Source organism: Scardinius erythrophthalmus, assembly GCF_964197995.2.
Source record: "Scardinius erythrophthalmus genome assembly, chromosome: 16".
NCBI lineage: Eukaryota > Metazoa > Chordata > Actinopteri > Cypriniformes > Leuciscidae > Scardinius > Scardinius erythrophthalmus.
In genome coordinates this window covers 9,324,347-9,345,366 of record NC_138236.1, presented here as the reverse complement: position 1 = coordinate 9,345,366, position 21,020 = coordinate 9,324,347, and the positions used below count along the sequence as shown (strand labels likewise).

The following is a 21,020-nucleotide window of genomic DNA, read 5'->3' as shown; positions in this document are numbered from 1 at the left end:
GTTGATAACTCCGTGAATGAGCATGCAAGGGAGTTGTCGTCTCCACTTCCTCAGCCGACGGACTCGGGCAGAAATCATGTTCATGGATGAGCTAAAGTATTTAAGTTTCATTAACGTGACTGTGGTATAAAGCCGGACGGGCCGACAGTCGTGAGACATAGAATGTAAAAAGAAATAGTGTTGTCTCTGAGGCATGCTAAGGGGATAGTTCACTCAAGAATGAAAATTATATCATTAATTACTCACCCTCATGTCGTTCCAAGGTCCAAAGTCTTTCATAAGTCTTTCGTTCATCTTGGGAACACAAATGAAGATCTTTTTGATTAAATATGAGATATTTATGTCCATCCATTGACAGCTACACAACTGACACTTTGATGGTTCAAAAAGTTCATAAAGAGATTGTAAAACTAATCCATATGAATTTGAGTGATTTATTCCAAATTTTCTGAAGAGACTCGATCACTTTATGATTAACAGATTGAATTTCGGCTTATATTCACATAAAAAAAAATTGCTCAGAGAACATAAACAGAAGCTCAACCAAACCTGCTTGACACTTGAGAACAAACATTGGTTCTTGCACGTCAAACATGCTTGAGCTTCCATTTACCACAATTAATGAATGTTTATATGTGAATAAAAGCCTAAATTCAATCTGTTCATGATATAAAGCGAACGTGTTCCAAAGACGAACTACTTGAAGGTGAGTAATGATAGAATTTTCTTTTTGGGGTGAACTAACCTTCAGTTAAGTTAACTATTATGCAAAAATATCAGGAGGGGACATCATTTCACCAGGAGGGGGCAGCATTGATCTATGTATCCCACTCTGTAGCAGATGAGGCATTGTTAGAATGCCTTCTATGCTTCCTTTAGCTTTTTGCACAGCATCAGCATGTGAGTTAATGCTATGTTGAAGTCATGTCGCCCTCTTACATATATGTTTTATTAAATGATAAGACCAGATGTTAAAGTATGGAGTTTTCTTTTGTGTCTTTTTTATTCAATCAAACATACTGAAAAGTGTTCGAAATGCACAAAGAAAAATAAAGGTTTTCAAAGATTTACATGCACTGCAAATCGTTTTATGAACTTCTTTATTTTTGAGACTTTTTGCAATCTTTAATTTTTTTAATTCCAAAATAATTAGTTCTACTCTCAAACACAGTAGGCTATGTTTGATTGAATAAAAAAAGGCACAAAGGAAATATTAAAGAAACACTTTTGAACAGCCTTCAACAACGCAACATGCCACATTTTTGTGTCAATAGGTACAAGAAAAGATGTTGTAATATTTTAGTACTTCCAAATTTATGTGGGTTTTTCCTCTGATTTTTAAAACAGTGACCGACCGCATATACACTCTAAGGCTTAGAGTGTATATGCGGTCTAAGGTATGAGTTCGGCCAAAGACAATTATATTATATTATTTATTATATTTGTTTAATGATGCAAATGTAAATCTGTGTGTGTGCCAATGGCTGTTTTGCCCCGTTGAGTGTTGTTCGGAACTGTTTTAGGACGTAATTTAGGATTGTTAGGACTTATGTTAGGAATGCGTTAGGACTTATGTTAGGAATTGTTAGGAATGCTTTAGGAATTGTTAGGATTTATTTAGATTGTGTTAGGACTGTGTAACAAATGGTTAGGAATAGTTAGGCTGTCTGATCGCTGGAAAGATGTTGGAATATTTTTTTTTTTTTTTTTTCCTCTGATTTGTAAAACAGTGACCGACCGCATATACAATCAAAGCTATGAGTTGTCGTGGCCGAGTGGTTAAGGCGATGGACTAGAAATCCATTGGGGTCTCCCCGCGCAGGTTCGAATCCTGCCGACAACGAAACGTTTTCCGTTTTACAACTTTTACAGCAAGTCGGAAGCGTCATGTCCTCATTGGATAACACGTGAATGGGATGTTTACAGGACATTAAAGTTGATTCTGTGAAATCAGCCTTTCTGAGCGGATAACATAAATGATCCACACGTTTCTATGGTAACAAACGTGGCGTTCTCCACCGAATAATAATGGCGGATGATTTGGACGATTTACTTGATGAAGTCGAATCAAAGTTTTGTTGTAGCACCTCGGCGTCCAAACAGTTAACAAGTTATGTTTCAAAACAAACGGACCAAAAGTGTGTGAATCCCAAGGACAAGAAACAGTCAAGGTGGTAAGCTAGCGGGATTAGCACCCGAGCTAACGTAGCCAAAATTAAGCCAAATAAAGTCAAACTAAAACCTTTATGTATACAATATAGCCAAACACTTTTAATACGTTGTAGATGTGCGATATTTTATATTAGCAATCGGACTAAAATGTAAAAAAAAAAAAAAAAATGTTTGCTAGGAGGCTAACAAAACAACGTCTGATCAATGCATTCTTATCATCGTCTCTAACATCTATACAAAACCAGATTCTTCCAAGTCAGATTTGTAATAGTTTGATTTTTATTTCCACGTTTCCCAGAAAACAAGGCGGTAAAAGAGCTGAACACGAGAATGACGATGTTGACGCTATGCTGCAGGAAATTCTGGATGATGATTATCAACCCATCAGCACACATGATGTAAGTGAACAAAGCAATACTTTTCATTTTTCAAATAACACTGAATAGCATTAATATTGCTAGTTGTTGTTGCCAGTGCACATTCATCATCTGAAAACAATCTCTTATGATCTGAACAGGAACCCATTTCAGGAAAGACATCCACAAGTGATTCCTTCTCTCAGACTATGTCCAAGTAAGTTTTTGGTTTCACATGCATTTAGAAGTTTTACAGGTGAAATTGAGCATTTTAAATGCGAAACATAATTCGTTTCAAGATGCAAGATGTGTTGTCAATGATTAACTCTTCTCACTTTCCCCTCAAACAGATGTTGCCCTGTGTTTCTTGGTGGAAGCTCTATTCTACATGGTATTGGAACCAGCGTTTCTCAAAGGTGGAAATTACATCAGAATCTGTCTTGCCTGGTCTTGAGGGCCACATGCATATTTTAATGCACACATTAATAACAACAACCAGTATCACAATGCATATAGGCATTTTCCCCATTGAGAAAGCACTTCTGACCAAGTAATTCAGTCATGATAGAGTTAGATGTGCAAATGTATTCTGACTGTAGTCTGTAACAAGAACTCTTGTTTTTGAAGGGCCTGCAACCGATTAAGATGTACCTCTTGTGACTTCAGCGTACTCATGTTTGACGATCACGAGTGGGACTCGTCCTGCAACTATTTATTTTTCAGGTAAGGTATCTGCAAAAATGTCAGGAGGGAACATCATTTCATCAGGAGGGGGCAGCATTGATCCATGTCTCCCACTGTAGCAGATTAGGCATTTTTAGAGGCTCACTTACCCCTTGTTTTTGCACAGCATCAGCTTGTCAGTTAATGATGCCTTTGTTGAAGTCATCATGTCATCCACTTGCAGATAAGCTTAATGAAATGTTTGGACGGACTGATAAAGAAATACTTTTCAACACAAGCGTTCAACAACGCAACACACCACCTTTTTTGTGCAAACCCTGTTTTCCGCCGGACACGTCATTTCCTTATTATCTTCAGCGCAGTGTCTTGCAGCGTCTCACTCAACTTTAGCATCAAACAGACAGTGAATCATTCGCACCATGTCTTTTATGTAGTTATCTTCCATATTTAGGCCACGATGCACTTTGCTGCTTGCTCAGACACAGTCGAGCTCTAAGGGCCTTTGTGTTTTAATGATCTACTTTTTCGAGATGTTCAAGCTTGTATCTTTAATTAGGAGAGCATGTGGTTGGAATTTGTCAATGAATCTTTAAAAACTTTAACTTCAGGCTTCCCTTTTTAAACAGGTAAAATAAGAGCTCATCAAGAGACCACTTTTTCAGGATCGTTGCTCTGTTTTACAGTTTCCATTGCTTACATTACATGCTGTAGTTTAAAATAAAAGATAGAATAGGTTGAAAAGAACCCTTTATACTTCTGAAGTATAATCTCTTCAAAATACTTTATTTGAATAGCTTGGAAAATGTACTTGGAACCTTGTGTTTATTATTGTCTTCATACGAATGGTTCTTGTATTTAATATCCAGATATATAGAAGAATCCTACCCAAGGTCATATTTCTCTTCAAAACTGCATTTCAATTACGCAGAATATGAGGTGGAAATGTGCTGAAAAATCTGAATAAAATGGTCCTTAAAGTTGATAAGGAGATTTTAATACATTCTCTTAAAGGAACACTCCACCCATTTGCATTAAGCTTTGCAACGTTAGAAACCCAGTCATACTAATGAATGGTCGTGCAACATTTTCTCATTTTCCCCTGAGTCGAGAGAAATCTGTATTTACCTCTTTACACTTCCTCCTACAATGACGCAAAAATCGTCATTTTGCGTCATTGTAGGAGGAAGTGTAAGAGGGGGGGATTTCTGTTAAGACTACAAGCACTAGTTCCCACCCTTTCAAACCCGCCCATAGGGGGTTGGACCTAATGCGCTAACAGACCTATCACAGATCAGTGCCAGTGCGTTTGATTTCACCATTCATTGTTTACATGCACACCTTTTGTTTCAATCTAACTGAATTCATTCCGATTGGTGAATTTGAATGTAGTGTTTACATGAACGCTAAACAAGTGATCGGTTGAAGTGTGTTTTACCCTTGCTAAGAAAATACCCGCTCCTCCGTGAGAGATAGCCCACGAGACCGGTGCATGTGTATTTCACAGGCGCTCATCAGTAATCACGCCACCGGCTTTTGCGTTCTACAGTCGCCATTCATCACGTTTACTGTGGCGAGCAGGACGAGGCTAGGGCCGTGGGAGAACGGCGGGAGGCCAGTGGCGTGATCGGTTGATGTGCGTTTTACCCTTGCTAAGAAAATACCCACTCCTCCGTGAGAGATACGAGACCAGTGCGTCTCACAGGTGTCGGTCATCAGTAATCACGCCACTGGCCTCGCCTCGTTCTCCCGCGGCACTAGTCTCGTCCTGTGCGCGACTGTAGAACGCAAAAGCCGAATCCCGGACATTTTGTGCGATCTCAAAAACCCGGGCAGACTCACGGAGACTAACGTTAGTACTAGCTTAGCTTTGTTGTTTACAACTGCTCTCTAACCAGTAGGCGTGGCTTGGGCGTGGCCTAGTAGAGCAGCGAAGCAAGTGCATTCTGGGAGTTGTTGTCTTTCATCCACATGAGCCAAAAATACATTTTCTGGCTTTTCTCAGTCTAGAAGGCTCCAAATTCAAAAATAATTTCACATTTCTACTACATAAATGACCCAATTTAAATACACACTCATCTTTCCAGAGGTGGAGTTTCCCTTTAACCTAGTTTATTGTTCATTGACTACTATTAGTATGCCAGTAATGGGTTTATCTCCCCCAAAAGTGTAAACATTGCACCGCCCAGGAACCATTAAAACATTGAAATCAGTCCGCTCACATCTGTCAATCTCTATCCAGCTCAGCCAATTGCGTGAGTTTGTGGCATGGCTACTTGTAGTCATTATTACAGACATGGAGGATTTCGTAGTCATTGAACATCTTTAATGAACTATATGGAGAAAGAGACTGCATCACTTGTGCATGAACTTGTTTATCTGTGGGGAACCCCAGGCGGAGCCATTGTGGGAGCATGACTGGCCTCGCACAGGAAAAGACATTCAGCTTTGGTTACAGAAGTGCATAAAATTCGCTGCATTTAAACTTTCAAAGATTATACAGGCCACGAACACGTCAAAACAGAACATGGTCAACATGTATGACACAAATTAACTATGTACAAAACCAGGGTTTTCAACAGCACAGATCTAGGATTCCAACTGCTCCTTCCTTGCTTTATAGAGCAAACAGTACAGCTGCCCTATCGAGATATTATATAGGAGAACTTCCCAATAAATTCTGCCCATGCCTTAAGTGTTTTTGGTTTGGCTTTATTAATTCTCGCTGTTGTGCATTCTAACAGTGCAACATTTTTACTGCCGGAAACGAATATATGCTTAATTTTTGTAATTCTGCTAGGTGCCACTAGTGTCGCAAAAAAAAAAAAAAAAACTTTTTTTGTTGTTTCAATTATATTTGTATTTAATATATTGCTTTTATTTTTCATTATGTTACTGGGGTGAAATGAGACCTGGACAAAAAGTCTGGGGCAACCACTCGACTTTTAAAGCTTTTTTGCTCGTTCAAAACAGCCAGCCCCAATTTGAAGCGATGAAGCAGACCCACATTCAATATATTAGTTCTAAAAAGTCTGATTGCAGTCGGTGATAAATTTCCAAAGATAAGCCGAATTGTGTAACTGAGCGCTCTTGGTTGAAATTGGAGATTTGTGAACTACAAGTACAGTAATATATTCAAATCCTCACAAAGCTTCTGCTCTTTTCCCTTTCTTTAGGAACAACATGCCAGACTATAACAAACTAAAAGCCAAACTGAGGAGGAGAAAGGGTGTGCGTGCGTATGCCTGCCAGTGTAGCTGGCACTCTGCCCTGTCCCTCTCAGACCTGAGGGAGCAACAGCAGCTGAAGTGGGTTTGCGGAAAACACAAAGCATGAACTTGAGTCTGCAACAGTTCTCCCTCTGAAATCTCATCTGTGTCTCCCAGCAAGTGTTGTGTGCTCCCCTCCTCACAAAAGAGAATGCTGGTCATTTTCAAAAAATATATATATTTTGTGCAATTTGCTGGGCTTGATAGCAAAGAATTATTTTCCGTTTTCTTCTTTGAGTGTAGTTTTTTGTTTCGTGTGTGAAGTAATTGTGAGTCTTTGTCTATACTACATTCTCCCTTAGAATGATGAAGCTCAGTGGATGGTTTATATTATAGACTTTTTTTTGTTATAATTAAAGGACGTAATGTGTTCAAATATTGTAAATACACATGCTAATTTTTAGACATTTTCACAATTAACAAATAATAGGATGCTTAATCATTGTTTAGAATGTTTATTATAATATAGATGAATGATGTTGATTTATTTTTCTGTTTTTCCGGTATATTAAGAGACACTCAGGTATTGCAAGGGCCCATTTGCGTTACATTCCACGGTTTTCAGGGATGTGTTGTGAATCATCTGTGCAAAATATCAAATGTAAAACATTGTCCACAGAATAAAGAGAATAAAAAATAAAAATAATGATGAGTGCTTTTCGACATTTTTTATACCTTACCTACAGAGACAATCTCTAGCAGTTATGCTGATTTCACCAGGTTTCAATGTTAGCGTAGTCACTATCGGAAGATGCAGCAGATTCGTCCTCCCTCTCTTTTATAGATGGTACATTCACGTACGATGCCTCTGATGTTGTACTACTATTATCTGTTTCTAAAATAAATTTTAAAAAAGTCAGTGCCAGTGTTTTGTTTTTTTTTACCTTCAAATTGATCCTGCTTGCTTTAAGGTTCAAGGCCGCTGTACAAAAGATCCAGGTTCAAAAGCTGTGTGATTTCAGAAAGGAAGCTCTCTGTGCAAAGAAATATCGTCACGTGGTTGAGTACAAGAGGTAGAGGTACCTTGACTGAGGTTTCCAGTTACATGCTGTTCGTCGTGACCGTCAGTACTTTCTGTCGTCTGTGCAATGTGGGGATTCTGAAAAGACATCTCAGGAAGTGATGGGCTTTCCTCACCTTCCAAAAACAAGAGAGAACAATTGTAACTATTTTTAACTATCAAGCTGTTTAAAAGGTGCGACTAGCATTATGCAGATTAGTCAAATATACAGTGGGTTTACAGATCTGAAACCAAATTTTAGATTAAAAAGGTTTTTTGAAATACTATATTGAAATTGAACCAAAGTTGGGGGTCAGTTTTTACATGTTTTTGAAAGTCTCTTATGTTTGATGAAAAATACAGAAGACAGTAATAAAATAAAATAAATGTTATTACAATTTAAATGAACTGTTTTCTAGTTGAATATATCTAAAAATATAATTTTTTCCTGTGACAGCAAATTACTCCAGTCTTCAGTGTCACATGATCCTTCAGAAGTCATTCTAATATGCTGATTTGCTGCTCAAGAAACATTTCTTATTATCAATGTTGAAAATAGTTGGGAAATAAGGTTTTTAGGATATTTATAATTGTATTTAAAGCAAAGAAACATGACAAAATGACAATAAAATATGAAAAATTCTAGGTCAAATTTCTCTCAAAGTATTTTGCTGATAATACAATTATAATGAAGAAATTTATATTAAATAAGAACCCCAAGGATTTTTCACTTGTGGTCTTAGATGTTTATTTATTGTGATGGTTCATTCATACCATATCGGAGACAGCCATTTTCATCAATCTCTGTGTTCTGATAGCACTCTTCTGATGAAGTACTGTCTGAATCATTCTCATCTGCAAAGCAGAGAAGAGTTCACACGCTTCCTTATCAAAATACGCAGTTGTCAATATTGTTGCATTGTTAAAACAAAAAGATACCTCGACTGTGGGAACGAGGAACATGACAGCCGCCGTAACCAGCAGTGTTTCCTGTCATCTGAGTGCTGTGGGGTGTCTGTAGTGACTTCTCAAGAAGTGATGGGCTTTCCTCGTCTTCTGCAGAAGACAGATGCCTGAGGTTTAGCTGACGGAATGAATCCCCAGAATGCTCATTGACAATACTCATCAAACTTCAATTTAAAGGAATAGTTCATTTCAAAATGAAAATTCTGTCATCATTTACTCACCCTCAAGTTGTTTCAAACCTGTATGAATTTCAAAGAAGATATTTTGAAGAATGTTTGTAACCAAACAGTTGATGTAACCCAACTGACTTCCATAGTATTTTTTTCCTAATTTGGAAGTCAATGGGGTCCATAAACTGTCCGGTTACAAGCATTCTTCAAAATATCTTTCTTTGTGTTAAGCAGAAGAAAGAAATTCATACAGGCTTGGAACAACTTGAGGGTGAGATAATTATGAATTTTCATTTTTGGGTGAACTATCCCTTTAAATTGCTTGATATGAGCCTACCACAGTGGAGATTCTTGTCCATTTCCATCTCTGTGTTTTGATAGCACTCGAATGAAGATGTACTGTCTGAATCATTCACATCTACTGCTGAAGACAAAGAGAATTCATGAATCTGCTATGCATTTCCCTACTACAAGATACGGTTTACCCTTAAAGGCGAGAGAAATATTTAAAAACAGAGTGATAATCAGAGCTTTACCTTGACTGTCAGTGTCTGCTAATAACACAGTGTCACCATAAGACAGGGGTGCAAACTGTGAATTTTCATGCATCGATGCCGCTTCCTCACCTTCATGAGGGAGGAAAAAGATCAAATATTAGTAAATACACCTACACATGTTCCCTCTGGATTAAATTACTCAAATGAACCTAATGTATGATTTATTTGTGCATACGTGACTTGAAATTGTTGTCTATGTTGGTCTCTGTGTTTTGATAGAACTCTCCAGATGATGTACTGCTTGAATCATTCACATCTACTGCTAGAGACAAAACAGGGTTCATAAATTTGAAATGTATTTCCCTACCAAAAATGCAACTTCTCAGAGAGGAAATATTTGAAATCGGGAGGTTTCAACCGTTACCTGGTGAGTTATGGTCACCATAAGACAGGTGTGTCAATGGTGATTTTTCATGAAGTGATGGTGTTTCCGCACCTTCATAAAAACATTTGATTGTTAGTATTTTAGGAATATTCACAGTAAAAATAATCATACTATTTTATTAATATTATGATGCATACATCTAGACATGTTCTCTCTGGATTAGTCAAATGAAGCATCAAAATATCAAATGAACCCGAAATATGATTTATTTGTGCATACGTGACTTGGGAATGTTGTCCTCTGTGTTTTGATAGAACTCTCCAGAAGATGTACTGCTTGAATCATTCACATCTACTGCTGTGTATAGAGCAAAAATATACATATAATTTCTTACTAAAAGTTGTATAAATACGGTCACATTAGATCAGTGTACTTTGTGGGTGTCAGGGATACCAAAAAACAGTGGTGTCAATGGGGGTTTATTGCCTTCAAAACAAAGAAAAAATCAAATATAGGTAGATAAAATATAGGTAATCTTTGGTAAGAGCAAAATATCCCATGTATCCGATTGATTTATTTATTCATACCTGACTTGAAGGTGTCCATGTTGATTTCCACGTTGTGTGCATTTCTTTCTCCACAGCATGTACTGTCTGCATCATTCATATTTCCTGCTAGACAGAGTGAAGAATTCGTACATATCAAATGTGGTTCTTCACAAGTCACTGCTTATCCTTTAATGCAGAATATGTGATATGTCCACAATGCTAAAACAGAAAAACTAGTGAACTATTTTGAAATGCTAAACTTTTAAGCAAAATTACCACAGTTTTTGACGGAACTTTATTATTTCTATTGATATAGAACCTACCCATGTCGGCTAAAGTATTTCCTGTTTCGTCTCTTTATATAAGTGAACAGGTAGGACCCATCACATCCTGACATGAGTGTTATGAAAGATCTGAGGCAAGAATCAAATGCCAGTGTTGCACTGAATTGAATATTATCTTGAATATTGAATTTTTTATGTGTGAAAAATAAAAACAAAAGCATATTCTGATACCATAAAGCAGGGGTCCTCAAATAGCAGACCGCGCTACGGTTCCGGACCCTGGCTTGTTACAACTGGACCCCGAGACAGGATGACAACGTTATAACAATATTACCGTTTCTACAGTTTAAAGTGAGCAGTGCGTCAAAACAACGGAAAACAGTGCACAACACAAGCGCTCATGGTCGCTCAAGTAATGATTTTTCGGCGCTTTATCCTCTAATATTTTTATCTAGAGCCAAACACGCTTCATTCAATCATTCAGTTCACAATGCTTCTCTCTCCCGGTAAAGAAGCACCAGATTAAGAGCTGAAGCCGAAACGTTTTTTCAAACAACAGCAAAAACACAATGAACAGCAAAATAGATTGATACTTCTGCTAAAATGCAAAATGCAGCAAATTCAATTATTTTTATCGGTCATACATAATGTATATGATTCAAACAAGTTTTAGTAATTTTTTCATCTATACATTTAGCATTATTAGTCAGCATGTTAAGAGCATTTCATAAAAAACAATGTTATAATTAGGGAAATTGTTTGTAGATGGCAAGGAAAGACAATTAAACTTTGAAATAACTTTGCTTTCTGCTCAAGATGAGAGCGTTTTGATTATCATGTACATTGTTGATTTGTTTGTTTTTAGTAGATAGGCCTACTTATTTAAGCAAAATATAAAAATGGTTCAGACCTCAAGAGAACCCCCATACAGTATATTTTCTGTCACATGGCCTTCTGCCATACATCTAAATGTAAAAATAATAATACCCTGATAAAACATCGGATCCTACATTTCAATATGCATATCAAAAATATACTTTTTTTTTTTTTTGGAGAAATTCTCAGACTCCACTGCTTTGACTCCGAGTGCCCAATATACTCATCTTTGATGACTATTTAATTTTTATTTTATTTTTTTCTTAAACAAAGTACTGCTGGCCAGATGGAAGTTTATAAAGTAACTAATCCAAAAAAAGTATTACCTCTGCTGGGAAGGTACTTTAATTGAAAACCCATGCAATATAGAAAGGCTGTTGATGGCACTTTTGTGTTATGAGAGCAACGCAACTTTTCTTGATGCGTGTCATTTTAAATAAGGACTGATTATATATTTGTGGTCATTTGCAGTAGAAGTGTTGTCTGCTAAAGCAGCATACTTGGTGAGTTGTTTAGATGCAGTCTTTGCGGTCGAATGCTGTTGTGATGTTCATAGTCTGAATCAGAGTCAGAGTTGTGAGTGGGTTGATTTAATCTCCTGCTGAATTTACGGCCATAGTTTGAGCTCATTCTCGGGCCAAGACTTTCTGAGGAATGAAAAACAGAAAGAGCACATTTACGTCAAATTTAAAGTTTGACCATAACAGAAATTACAAAACATTTCATGTTTATGACAAATACAATCTCACTGTATATATATTAATCATTACAGATCCAATGCATAAATACTGAATCACTTGTTTACAGAAATTGAAAAATAATGTGGTTTAACCCATATCTTGTGAAATAAATGAGAAAAATCACAAAATATTGGTTAAGGGCTGCGTATTGATGACAAAATTCACGCTTGAATTTCGATTCAAAAACTTGTGATTTGATTCAATTCCGATTTCAATTTAATTTGATTTTGATTCATTTTCATATCATGTACAGAATATGGCAAATTTTCTCAAGGGAAAAAATATCTCAGATGCTGTAAACTAATCAAAGAACCCTGTCAGCTGGTACATTACTATATTATTAAAGGTTAAAATTAACTGATTTATACACAAACATTTAAATTAGCGGTTTTATTGACATCTTTCCATGGTTGAAACACTGATTGAGCTCGAGACATGAAACAGATTTGTACTGTATTTTTCAACATACCTTCTGATGTTGATTTCGCGCTATAATTAGCAGTAAGACGGAAGAGATGATCAATTCACAAGCTCTCTGTGCTTCTCTAAAAAAGCGATCTGTCATGCCACATTAAAGAGCGCAAAATCTGTATTTATTGATTGAATTTCGTAATAAAATTCTAAATGAGAATCGATTAAAATCGACAGATCGATATGTAGGCAACTAAATACTAAAAAAAGAAACAATCAGTTATGAGGATGTAGAAATAAAATATATTGCAATACAAACCATACTGCTGCACCCTGGCAGCCGGGACAATTTGTGTGTTATAGACTCCTATCTGTACGTTGGGCTGGTCCTCCAGGCTGGTGTGGGAATTACTGTGATGTTGATGAATCACACATGCTGTTGGCAAAGAGGATGAAAAAGAATTACTTAAACTTCCCCATGCAGCACTAAGCCTCTGCCTTAAGCTTCTGTATTGCCGTGGTAACTAATGTCAAAAGAAATAGCTCACAAAAGGTTTGACTCTCTTCATATTCTATAAAAAAACAGTTCCTGATATTTGAATGGAATGCACTAAATGCACACACAAATTGGAAAAGAAGTGAGTAAGTGAGTTCATTTGAAGTTTATAAAAATAAAATATTTTTAAAGACTAAAGTGTTGTACTACTACTCAGAGATGTTCTTGGAGTTAGAAAATCTATTTCATTTAGTTCTAAGAAAACTTGTTTGTTACTTTTTTTCCAATACCACTTTGATATTTTGTCATCTAAAGCAAAAAAATATTTTTTTTTAGATTTTGTGATGACTGCTTTTGAATATAAAAAGATTATAATCTACTTACCCTTTGTTCTTTTGAAATGCACACAGACAGCAGCATTTATAATAATAAACATAAGTAAAACAATAGATAAGATGATGCAGCCAATCGCTGCTGCTGAAACCCCTCGGCGGTGTTCTGTTACTGCCACTGCGGTTGACACTAAAATAAGAGATGGTTTTATTGACAGAAATCATGCAGACCTTTTTTTTTCCATTCATTTTCTCTTTTGAAAAAGAAGAAACTGAAGCATCACCTGCCACCAGTGTTGTTGACTCCAGCTTGGTTGTGTTGCCTGTGGTTGTGTTCTCAACACTTTCTGTATGAAAGACATTTAATCCACTGGATACATCAAAGGAATTCAAGACTTGTCACTCTGTATTTCACAACAAAACACTAACAAGCTGAAGCTTAGATATGTGTGCTTTGACATTTCAGAAATACTGTTGTAAGCCTGCCCTACTTTTTACCCATTTTCAGACCAACTGACGTGGAAATTATGTCCATCCACCCCAAAAAGTTCAATCTGACCTACAACTGAGACTAAGAGCTGAAACAAATTATGTTAATGTTCCACCTCAAGAGGTCACATACTACAACCTCAAATACACACAGGAAATGTAACATTAGGCTCAAAACGTGAGTTCCTGCCTCCCTATTCGCATAGTATTAGTATTGAAATTAGAATTAGCGTGTCCCAAATCGTAGTATGTTAAAAATGAGTATTCCAAAGATACCCGGATGGTTTGCTCTTTCAAGTTAGAATTCAAAGTGCAGATCCATGCACACTCTAATGGCTCATATTGCCCTCAACCCATTGTGCATTAGATGAAAATTCGACTAGAACTACAAACACAAATAAAAAGTGTTAAAAACTACAAATGTGGTGAATGTGCGAGTCCGACGGTTAAGTAGAGAGGTTTAGATAAAGTATTTGAGCGATTAATAATAAGTATCTAACCTAGTGAAAAAAATATTTATTCATTGTTTTCCACCATATATTTTATCTGCAATAGCATTGTGATTCTCAACTTTTAAATGCATCATTATGCAAACACATGAGGAGAGTTCTCAACATGAAAGACACATGCCTGGCAGATCAACGTGCTTCTATATTCTCTCCAAAAGAATTTCCATTGCAGAAATTAAATTAAATGGAATGTGGATGATTTGAACTCCGACAAGATGATTGACAAGGCAGTTTAAACGGTGACAGGATGCATGTAACTAAGCAACAGAGCTGTCAGTTAAATTAATTATGACTAAGTAGTATGTCCAAAAGCTTGCCTACTTGCCTGTTACACACTCAAAAGTATGTACTTTTTCCTTCACAAAAACGGTATACTTTTAGGGCATAGTATAAGTAGGCGAATTGGGAAGCAGTGAATGTCTACACATCAATTGTCAACATGAAGATGAAATTGCACCTTTTTACTTTCCTACTGCACGATTCATCAGTGCATGTTATTCCAAACAAAATGTCTTTGTAATCTTTAATCTAAATAAAATAACTTGCTTTCCTTTCAGTTGACATCATTCAGGCCTTGTGGACTGCTTGGATAATGTTAAACAATTGCCAAATGCCTATTTAAAGGTGCTCCAAGCGATGTCACGTGTGTCACGCACATCTCCTCACTCTCCGCTAGCTGCCTGTCCCCTGAACACACTGTAAAAAAAAACGCGATCTCTGTAGACAGCCCAGGCTCCACAAACGGCAAGAAAAACAAACTGGCCCAGCCTTGGCCACGAAAAATAACAAACAGTGTTCCAGCCAATAACCGACAAGAATGATTTGGGGGTGGGGGTTGGGGGGTTAGTGCGCGTGCACATGAAGGGGGGTGTGGGGAGTGGAGAGAAGCATGAAGAGGGAAGTTAGCTAGAGGAGAGATGTCCTATGCCCTGTCCACAAGGAGACGCGTTTGGCTGTATACGTAAATTTTGTATCGTATTGGCGTTTCGTCCAGACGGATCCGGCGTTTTCAGAGGCTGAAACCGCTATTTTTTTAAACCGGGTCCCAAGGTGGATAAATCTGAAAATGCCACCCTTGCGTTTTCGTGTGTACGGCCAAACCGTACATTTTGTGAAACGATGATGTCATCACACCAAGTGTCAACTAGTCAGACACAGCAACAATTGCCGACTACATGCTTGTGTTCGTGCTGCAGAAGCTACTGAGCCTCTTTTATTTGTTTATTTATTATTTACTTGAATGTATTTTTTTTTACTTCTTTATTTAGGCCTATTTATATTTTCTTTCTTATGCTATGATGCTTGTCTGTTGTCTGATTAAGATATTTCGTATTTTGTAGGGATGGGCGTTTCAAGAAAAAATTATATTCGACGACTAATGTTAAAAATGTATATTCTTGAAAATTTTGATATGGCCGACACACAACCAAAGAGACGACGTTCCGATGAACAAATAACAAAGTATAGGGAAAAGGAGAAGGAATGCGCAAAGTCCCGAATTTACATAGGAAAAGCGTTCAGAAGGTGGCGAGAACTCTGCCGGCAGAAGGGCTTCCAATCCGACATTCAGGTGGCTCTGTTTTTGCTGGACAGGCGGGTAAATCCAGTTTGCTTTTTCTAAATGGTTCATGACTGTTTCAGGAAGCACGGAAGGGAGGGGGAGGGGACGGGATGAGGAGGAGGGAGGGTCGAGCTAGCCTCTGTTTTGTTTGACAATAATTTCAACGTCAACAAGAAGTGACGTCACCCAACATCGCTTATAGCACCTTTAATACTGTTTAAACAAATTACCATTCAGCTATGTCCACGTTTTACCAACCAATCAATTCCCACCCTACATATTTTCTAATTGAAAATCCTTTTTAACGGAAGTAAAATGGGTTGCAAACTTGAATTCACCTTGACTTCAATGTTCGTTCTTTGTGTAGAAAAGAGTGGTGTTTTATGTTATTAAGCACTTGCCAATTAAGTGTACATGAGTACCTGAACCAGGCGCGTAGCCAGTAATGGGCCAGGGCGGCACTGGCCCGCCCACATAACTCACTGGCCCGCCCAGGCAAGTTTGATCAAAATATATTTTTAGTTTATTTTTATTATTCAAATGTATTTAAGAAAATATATTAATATAAACCTGATTTATTGTTGACTGGTGTGTGTGTTTAATTCTTTTTCCGAATAAAATGCGTGAAAGCCTCCCTCCGGAACGTAATTGGTTGCTATGGTTGCTAGGGGTTCCGAGTCCGACAGGAAGACTCTCTAGGTGGCGGGCTCTGGCGGCCTTTAGTTCTTTCAAAAATAACTCTGTGACTCTTTGGACTATGATGAGATCATTTCTGTTTTTAATACTAAACCCAGGCACTTGCATCTTGTTTTGTAGAATGAAAACAACAAAGGTAGGCCAGTTGTTTAACTAATTTCCTTAATTTTTGCCCGTGAAGTGATTTAAGGCGAGACACGGCAAAAACATCGGGTTTTTTTTTCACTGGCCAATTTTAAGATTTTGGGCTATTTGTCTTCTTCAATGCCTTATTTCAGACTTGTGGTGAAAAAAAAATCCAAAATACACATTTAGGTCTTTATTTTACTACATTTTGTCTATTTGCGTCTGTATATTTCTCCTAAATTCAACAAAAGTTGGCGTTGTTTAACAATATGCTGCTCCGCGATCGCTGTCTGCACCTGTCATAACACAAACACCGTTGAAATTAAAGCTCTCTACTTTCTCCTGTACACAAACACAATGCTGTCGGATCCAAATATGGTAATTTCCTTTAATCAGCAACCAATCGTGAAAGTACAATGGGGCATTTAACTCTAAAAGCGAAATCTCATTGGCTGATGTCAATTTCTGACAACGTGATTCGTTCAGATGCATCACGTGACGTGCTCTGACATTTTGATGTGTGTTTTTGACTGGGATTATTAGACAGTGTTTTGTTATTGCCTTTGCCCAATATTGCAAAATAAAGGTGTAACTGTTTTTGCAGTTTATCTATTATTTTTTTCTACTCTCTAAGGTTTAATTATTATTTAAGTAATTTTTTTTCTAGGAAAAACTATTGGCCCACTCACTTTTTCACTGGCCCGCCCAAAATACAATTTCTGCCTACGCCACTGACCTGAACACACAATGCCAGCGTCTTCCTTATGTCCACAGTAGTTGGAAGTGTTGTTCATGGGGCCGCACTCCCATAAGTTCCTCTCTGTGCCGTTGCATTTCATTTTGCTGATGTGGATGGCTCCGCTGCCGACCCCAAAAGAGGCGTTTCTTATTGCACTGCCACATCTCAGCTGGGCACATACTACTTGTCCACTTTTGATGTCAAAATCCTCATTACACACCGTTCCCCATTGCCCAGAATGCACCAGCTCCACCCGTCCAGCACAGCGATCACGTCCTCCTTTCAATCTCACAGCCTGGTGCTCTGGAGGACAGAGGTTAGGCCGATCAAATCACAATTAAAGCATTGAGACAAAAGTAGAGCACTTATCAAAACATATCTGAGAAGATCTCAGATGACTCACCGCAAATGACTTCAGTTGCATTTGTGCAGTCGCCTTCTGCGGCTGTAGTGCAGTTGTGCAGTTTTGAGTCTTTCAAGATGCAGTCTGCAAGACAAGTGCCATTGTGCACCGTTGCAGTCGTGCCGATCTCACGAAAAACGCGGCCACAACCAAAAAGTTCACAGACTTGGAGAGCAAACTTTTCGTCAGCCTCAGCATCCAGAAGTTTGAGGGTCACATGGACTGTAGTGTTCTGGTGAAGAGCCCTGAGCACACCAGAGCAGCCCTTGGACAGACTCAGTGTGGAGAGCTCAACTAGTTCAGAAGGGAAAAAGGGACATAAATGATTTGATTGACTAAATTCATGAGAATGATTGGAACAGTTAGGGTAGATGGTTCACATTTATATCTTCACAGCATGCTGGGTTGAGTCAGAAACTTTTCCAGCATCGCATCCTGGCACTGATCTTATCTGGGTGTTAATTCTGTTCTCAGTGTGTATTTCTAGCACTAGACTTTTATTTAGATCCAAACAGCAAAGTGAATATGTAAACCGTGGGGCATTGTTTTGTGTTGCAAAACGTTGTAGCAGTACACTGCAACACAGCCACATCCCGTGAGTCACTTCCTGTGGAAATGTCATATTGTAGCATGGAGGACACTGGGGAAAGAACTTTTTTTTAGAAAGTTTATGACATTGCCTCCACAGTGTGGTTTGAGCATATGAAGTTCTCCTGATTTATGACTACAGGATGCAGATCGTGTCTGTGTATACTGTTTGTGGAATTATGATTCATTCTGAAGATATTTCTTTAGAGTGACTTTTAAATAGGGTCAGAGGTCACTGGTCTGGTGTTCCACTGTTGGTGGTGTAACATAAATTATTTCATTCAATACACTACGGTTCAAAGGTTTGGGGTTAGTACTTTTTTTTTTTTTTTTATTGATCAAAAGTGACAGTTAAGACATTTACATTGTTGCAAAAAAAATTCTATTTCAAATGAATGCTGTTCTTTCTATTCATCCAAGAATTTTGAAAAAAAAAAATGTATCAAGGTTTCCACAATCTGACTTCAGCATGGTTATTAATACGACATGCTTCTGGAGCACCAAATCAGCATGTAAGAATGATTGAAACTGTGAAACTGAAGACTGGAGTTATTTGCCATCACAGGAATAAATAACATTTTAAAATATATTAAAATAGAAAACATTCTTTTAAATTTGTAATAATATTTTACAGCATTACATTCATTTGTTGCTGTGCTTTTGATCAAATAAATGCAGCCTTGGTCAGCATAAAAGATGGATTTCAACAAAACAAAATCTTACAGACCCACTTTTGGTAGTGTAGCAGTTGATGCAGAATTATTGATATCTCACACTTTCAACAAATAGGGTACAAAATAGGTTCTGACACTCAAAAAAGGTTACCAAATGGTCGATGACAGGAGGTGCCGAAATCTGTCGAAAACGTTAATCATCAACCTCAGGAGGTCATATTAAAAATGATATGAGTCTTTTATTTTCTGTTAATTTTCTCCAATGTTTGCAACTTTTACAACCCTGTTAACAATTTGTGGTGTTAAAAATTGTTGTGAGTGGAATAAAACTGTATAAAGTAATACTGATGTAATGAGGTCACGGCTTTGAACACGGCTCAACCAATCGGAATCAAGGACAGAAACTATCCGTTTTATAATACTAATCAAAACATTATTTATTCAAACATTAAATAACCATCAAAATGTGTAAAATAAATAATAAAACATATCACTTAATAGGAACTTGCTAGTTTGGATGCAAATTAATAAAGTAAATAAAATAATAATAAAGTACATAAAATTACACTTTCAAAAAGATAATTTATATTTTAATCAAATAGAATTTTTCACAATAATTTGAATAACAGGGTTGATGAATAAAATAAACAAAGCAATATTTGTACAAATTGGGAAAATAGAATGAGATTATTTACTCGACTCGAGAAAGGGTCAGAATTGTTCAATATTATTATGTAAAATTACATCTTGAATAGTTACAATTATTTAGTAATTATATAATTTGAACGGACTGTCAATAGAATATCAATTCAACAACAGATTGTCAAAATTACGACGTTATTATGTTTAATTGTTGGATATAGTCGAGAGACAAGGGTCTTCCAATTAAGTGCAAGGACATTTCTGTGGGACACCAGCTTTTCTTTACCTTCTTCATGTCTGATGTCTGTGTGATTGTGTAGGGCATTTACTTGCACATATTAAACAGTGCTAAATGATTTTAAAATTAATTGTACTGCGCAAAAAAAAAAAAAAATGAAGCGGCTGTCTCCGGGGTGGTAGATTGCTCTCACAGTTTTGTGTAATCTTGCTGATCTCTTTTCTCTGTCCTGTTTGATGACAGCGGGTTGGGTCTCAGCAGGCCTACCCCAAACACTGTTCTCATGCACATTGTTCATCAACATCTTGATTAACTGCTTGATTCCTCTGTGGCCCACTTTTAAATAAGTGAGCTTTTTTTTTTTTTTTGATCATCGTGAGATTGCTGCTGACTGCACCCACTGATAACACTGATCTAGACATCATATTTTCAAAGGAAAGGCACAAGTTTTAAGAGTGGTAGAAATCATTCAACTTACTCTGTTTGTCTGAATTATCAGCATCCTTTGCCATACTCTTGGAAGGAATGTCATCTGTACTATTGAGCCCTGAAGATGACAAGATGAACATCATGAGTTTTGCTGAGAACATATTGCTTGAAGCCAGAGGGCAAAAACTGTCAATTAAGTGTAAAAGTAGAACAGAGCGCTCAAATCTAACGTCTTCCAATCTGCTGTAATTCTTCTCAGTCTACAAAGACAATATTCATCAAAGACAACAGCAATGAGACACTGTTGAACAAGACGCATTAAAAGTACACAGCTCAACATAAAAACAACAAAAATTATGCTCTGCAAAACTACGGTAATGTTTGTGTTGGGTTACAAAGTTGTCTACAAAGTTCGCATTTGAAGATTTTGTCATGGTGGAAAAAAATTAAATATAGGCCTACAATGTCCTGTGGTATGAAGTAAACATGAAGATATTTGGCAGTTTTACACAATATGAATGAGACTGTAAGATGAAATATGTAAAAGCTACCTAATAATAAAGTTAAGTCATTGTAGTGATTTATAACTTCTTTAAGTTCTTGAAACCCTGCTGTGTTTTAAAACAGACTAGATAAAATGGCTGTTGATCAGGTATTTCAACACCGCTTGATTGTATTTCAACAACTTAGTTTCTCCATCTGTCTCATAAACAGCAGAAACTCAGAGCTGATGCTTGTCTTGG

The 21,020-nt window shown here is 37.2% G+C and overlaps 2 protein-coding genes across 2 annotated transcripts in view; one reads left to right on the top strand and one right to left on the bottom strand.

Annotated features, from left to right (window-relative positions):
- Positions 1-1,854: 1,854 nt before the first annotated feature.
- cfap418 (cilia and flagella associated protein 418) lies at positions 1,855-7,327 on the top strand. Its single transcript, XM_081388271.1, has 6 exons — positions 1,855-2,171; positions 2,471-2,570; positions 2,690-2,745; positions 2,879-2,944; positions 3,156-3,251; positions 6,386-7,327. The coding sequence occupies exons 1-6, from the start codon at positions 2,029-2,031 to the stop codon at positions 6,543-6,545; spliced, it is 621 nt and encodes a 206-aa protein (XP_081244397.1). The 5' UTR covers positions 1,855-2,028; the 3' UTR covers positions 6,546-7,327.
- Positions 7,176-21,020, bottom strand: part of LOC308703999 (uncharacterized protein) — a gene marked incomplete at its 5' end in the record, with an annotated part of 30,734 nt that continues 16,889 nt past the window's right edge. Inside the window, 17 exons of the mRNA XM_081388048.1 lie at positions 7,176-7,313; positions 7,502-7,615; positions 8,253-8,333; positions 8,418-8,534; positions 8,952-9,038; positions 9,151-9,240; positions 9,347-9,433; positions 9,536-9,607; positions 9,776-9,853; positions 10,084-10,170; positions 11,705-11,851; positions 12,675-12,791; positions 13,236-13,373; positions 13,468-13,530; positions 17,301-17,606; positions 17,707-18,000; positions 20,327-20,395. Coding sequence (XP_081244174.1) covers positions 7,192-7,313; positions 7,502-7,615; positions 8,253-8,333; positions 8,418-8,534; positions 8,952-9,038; positions 9,151-9,240; positions 9,347-9,433; positions 9,536-9,607; positions 9,776-9,853; positions 10,084-10,170; positions 11,705-11,851; positions 12,675-12,791; positions 13,236-13,373; positions 13,468-13,530; positions 17,301-17,606; positions 17,707-18,000; positions 20,327-20,395 — 2,069 coding nt within the window. The 3' untranslated portion in view covers positions 7,176-7,191. The remainder of the gene's footprint in view (positions 7,314-7,501; positions 7,616-8,252; positions 8,334-8,417; positions 8,535-8,951; positions 9,039-9,150; positions 9,241-9,346; positions 9,434-9,535; positions 9,608-9,775; positions 9,854-10,083; positions 10,171-11,704; positions 11,852-12,674; positions 12,792-13,235; positions 13,374-13,467; positions 13,531-17,300; positions 17,607-17,706; positions 18,001-20,326; positions 20,396-21,020) is intronic.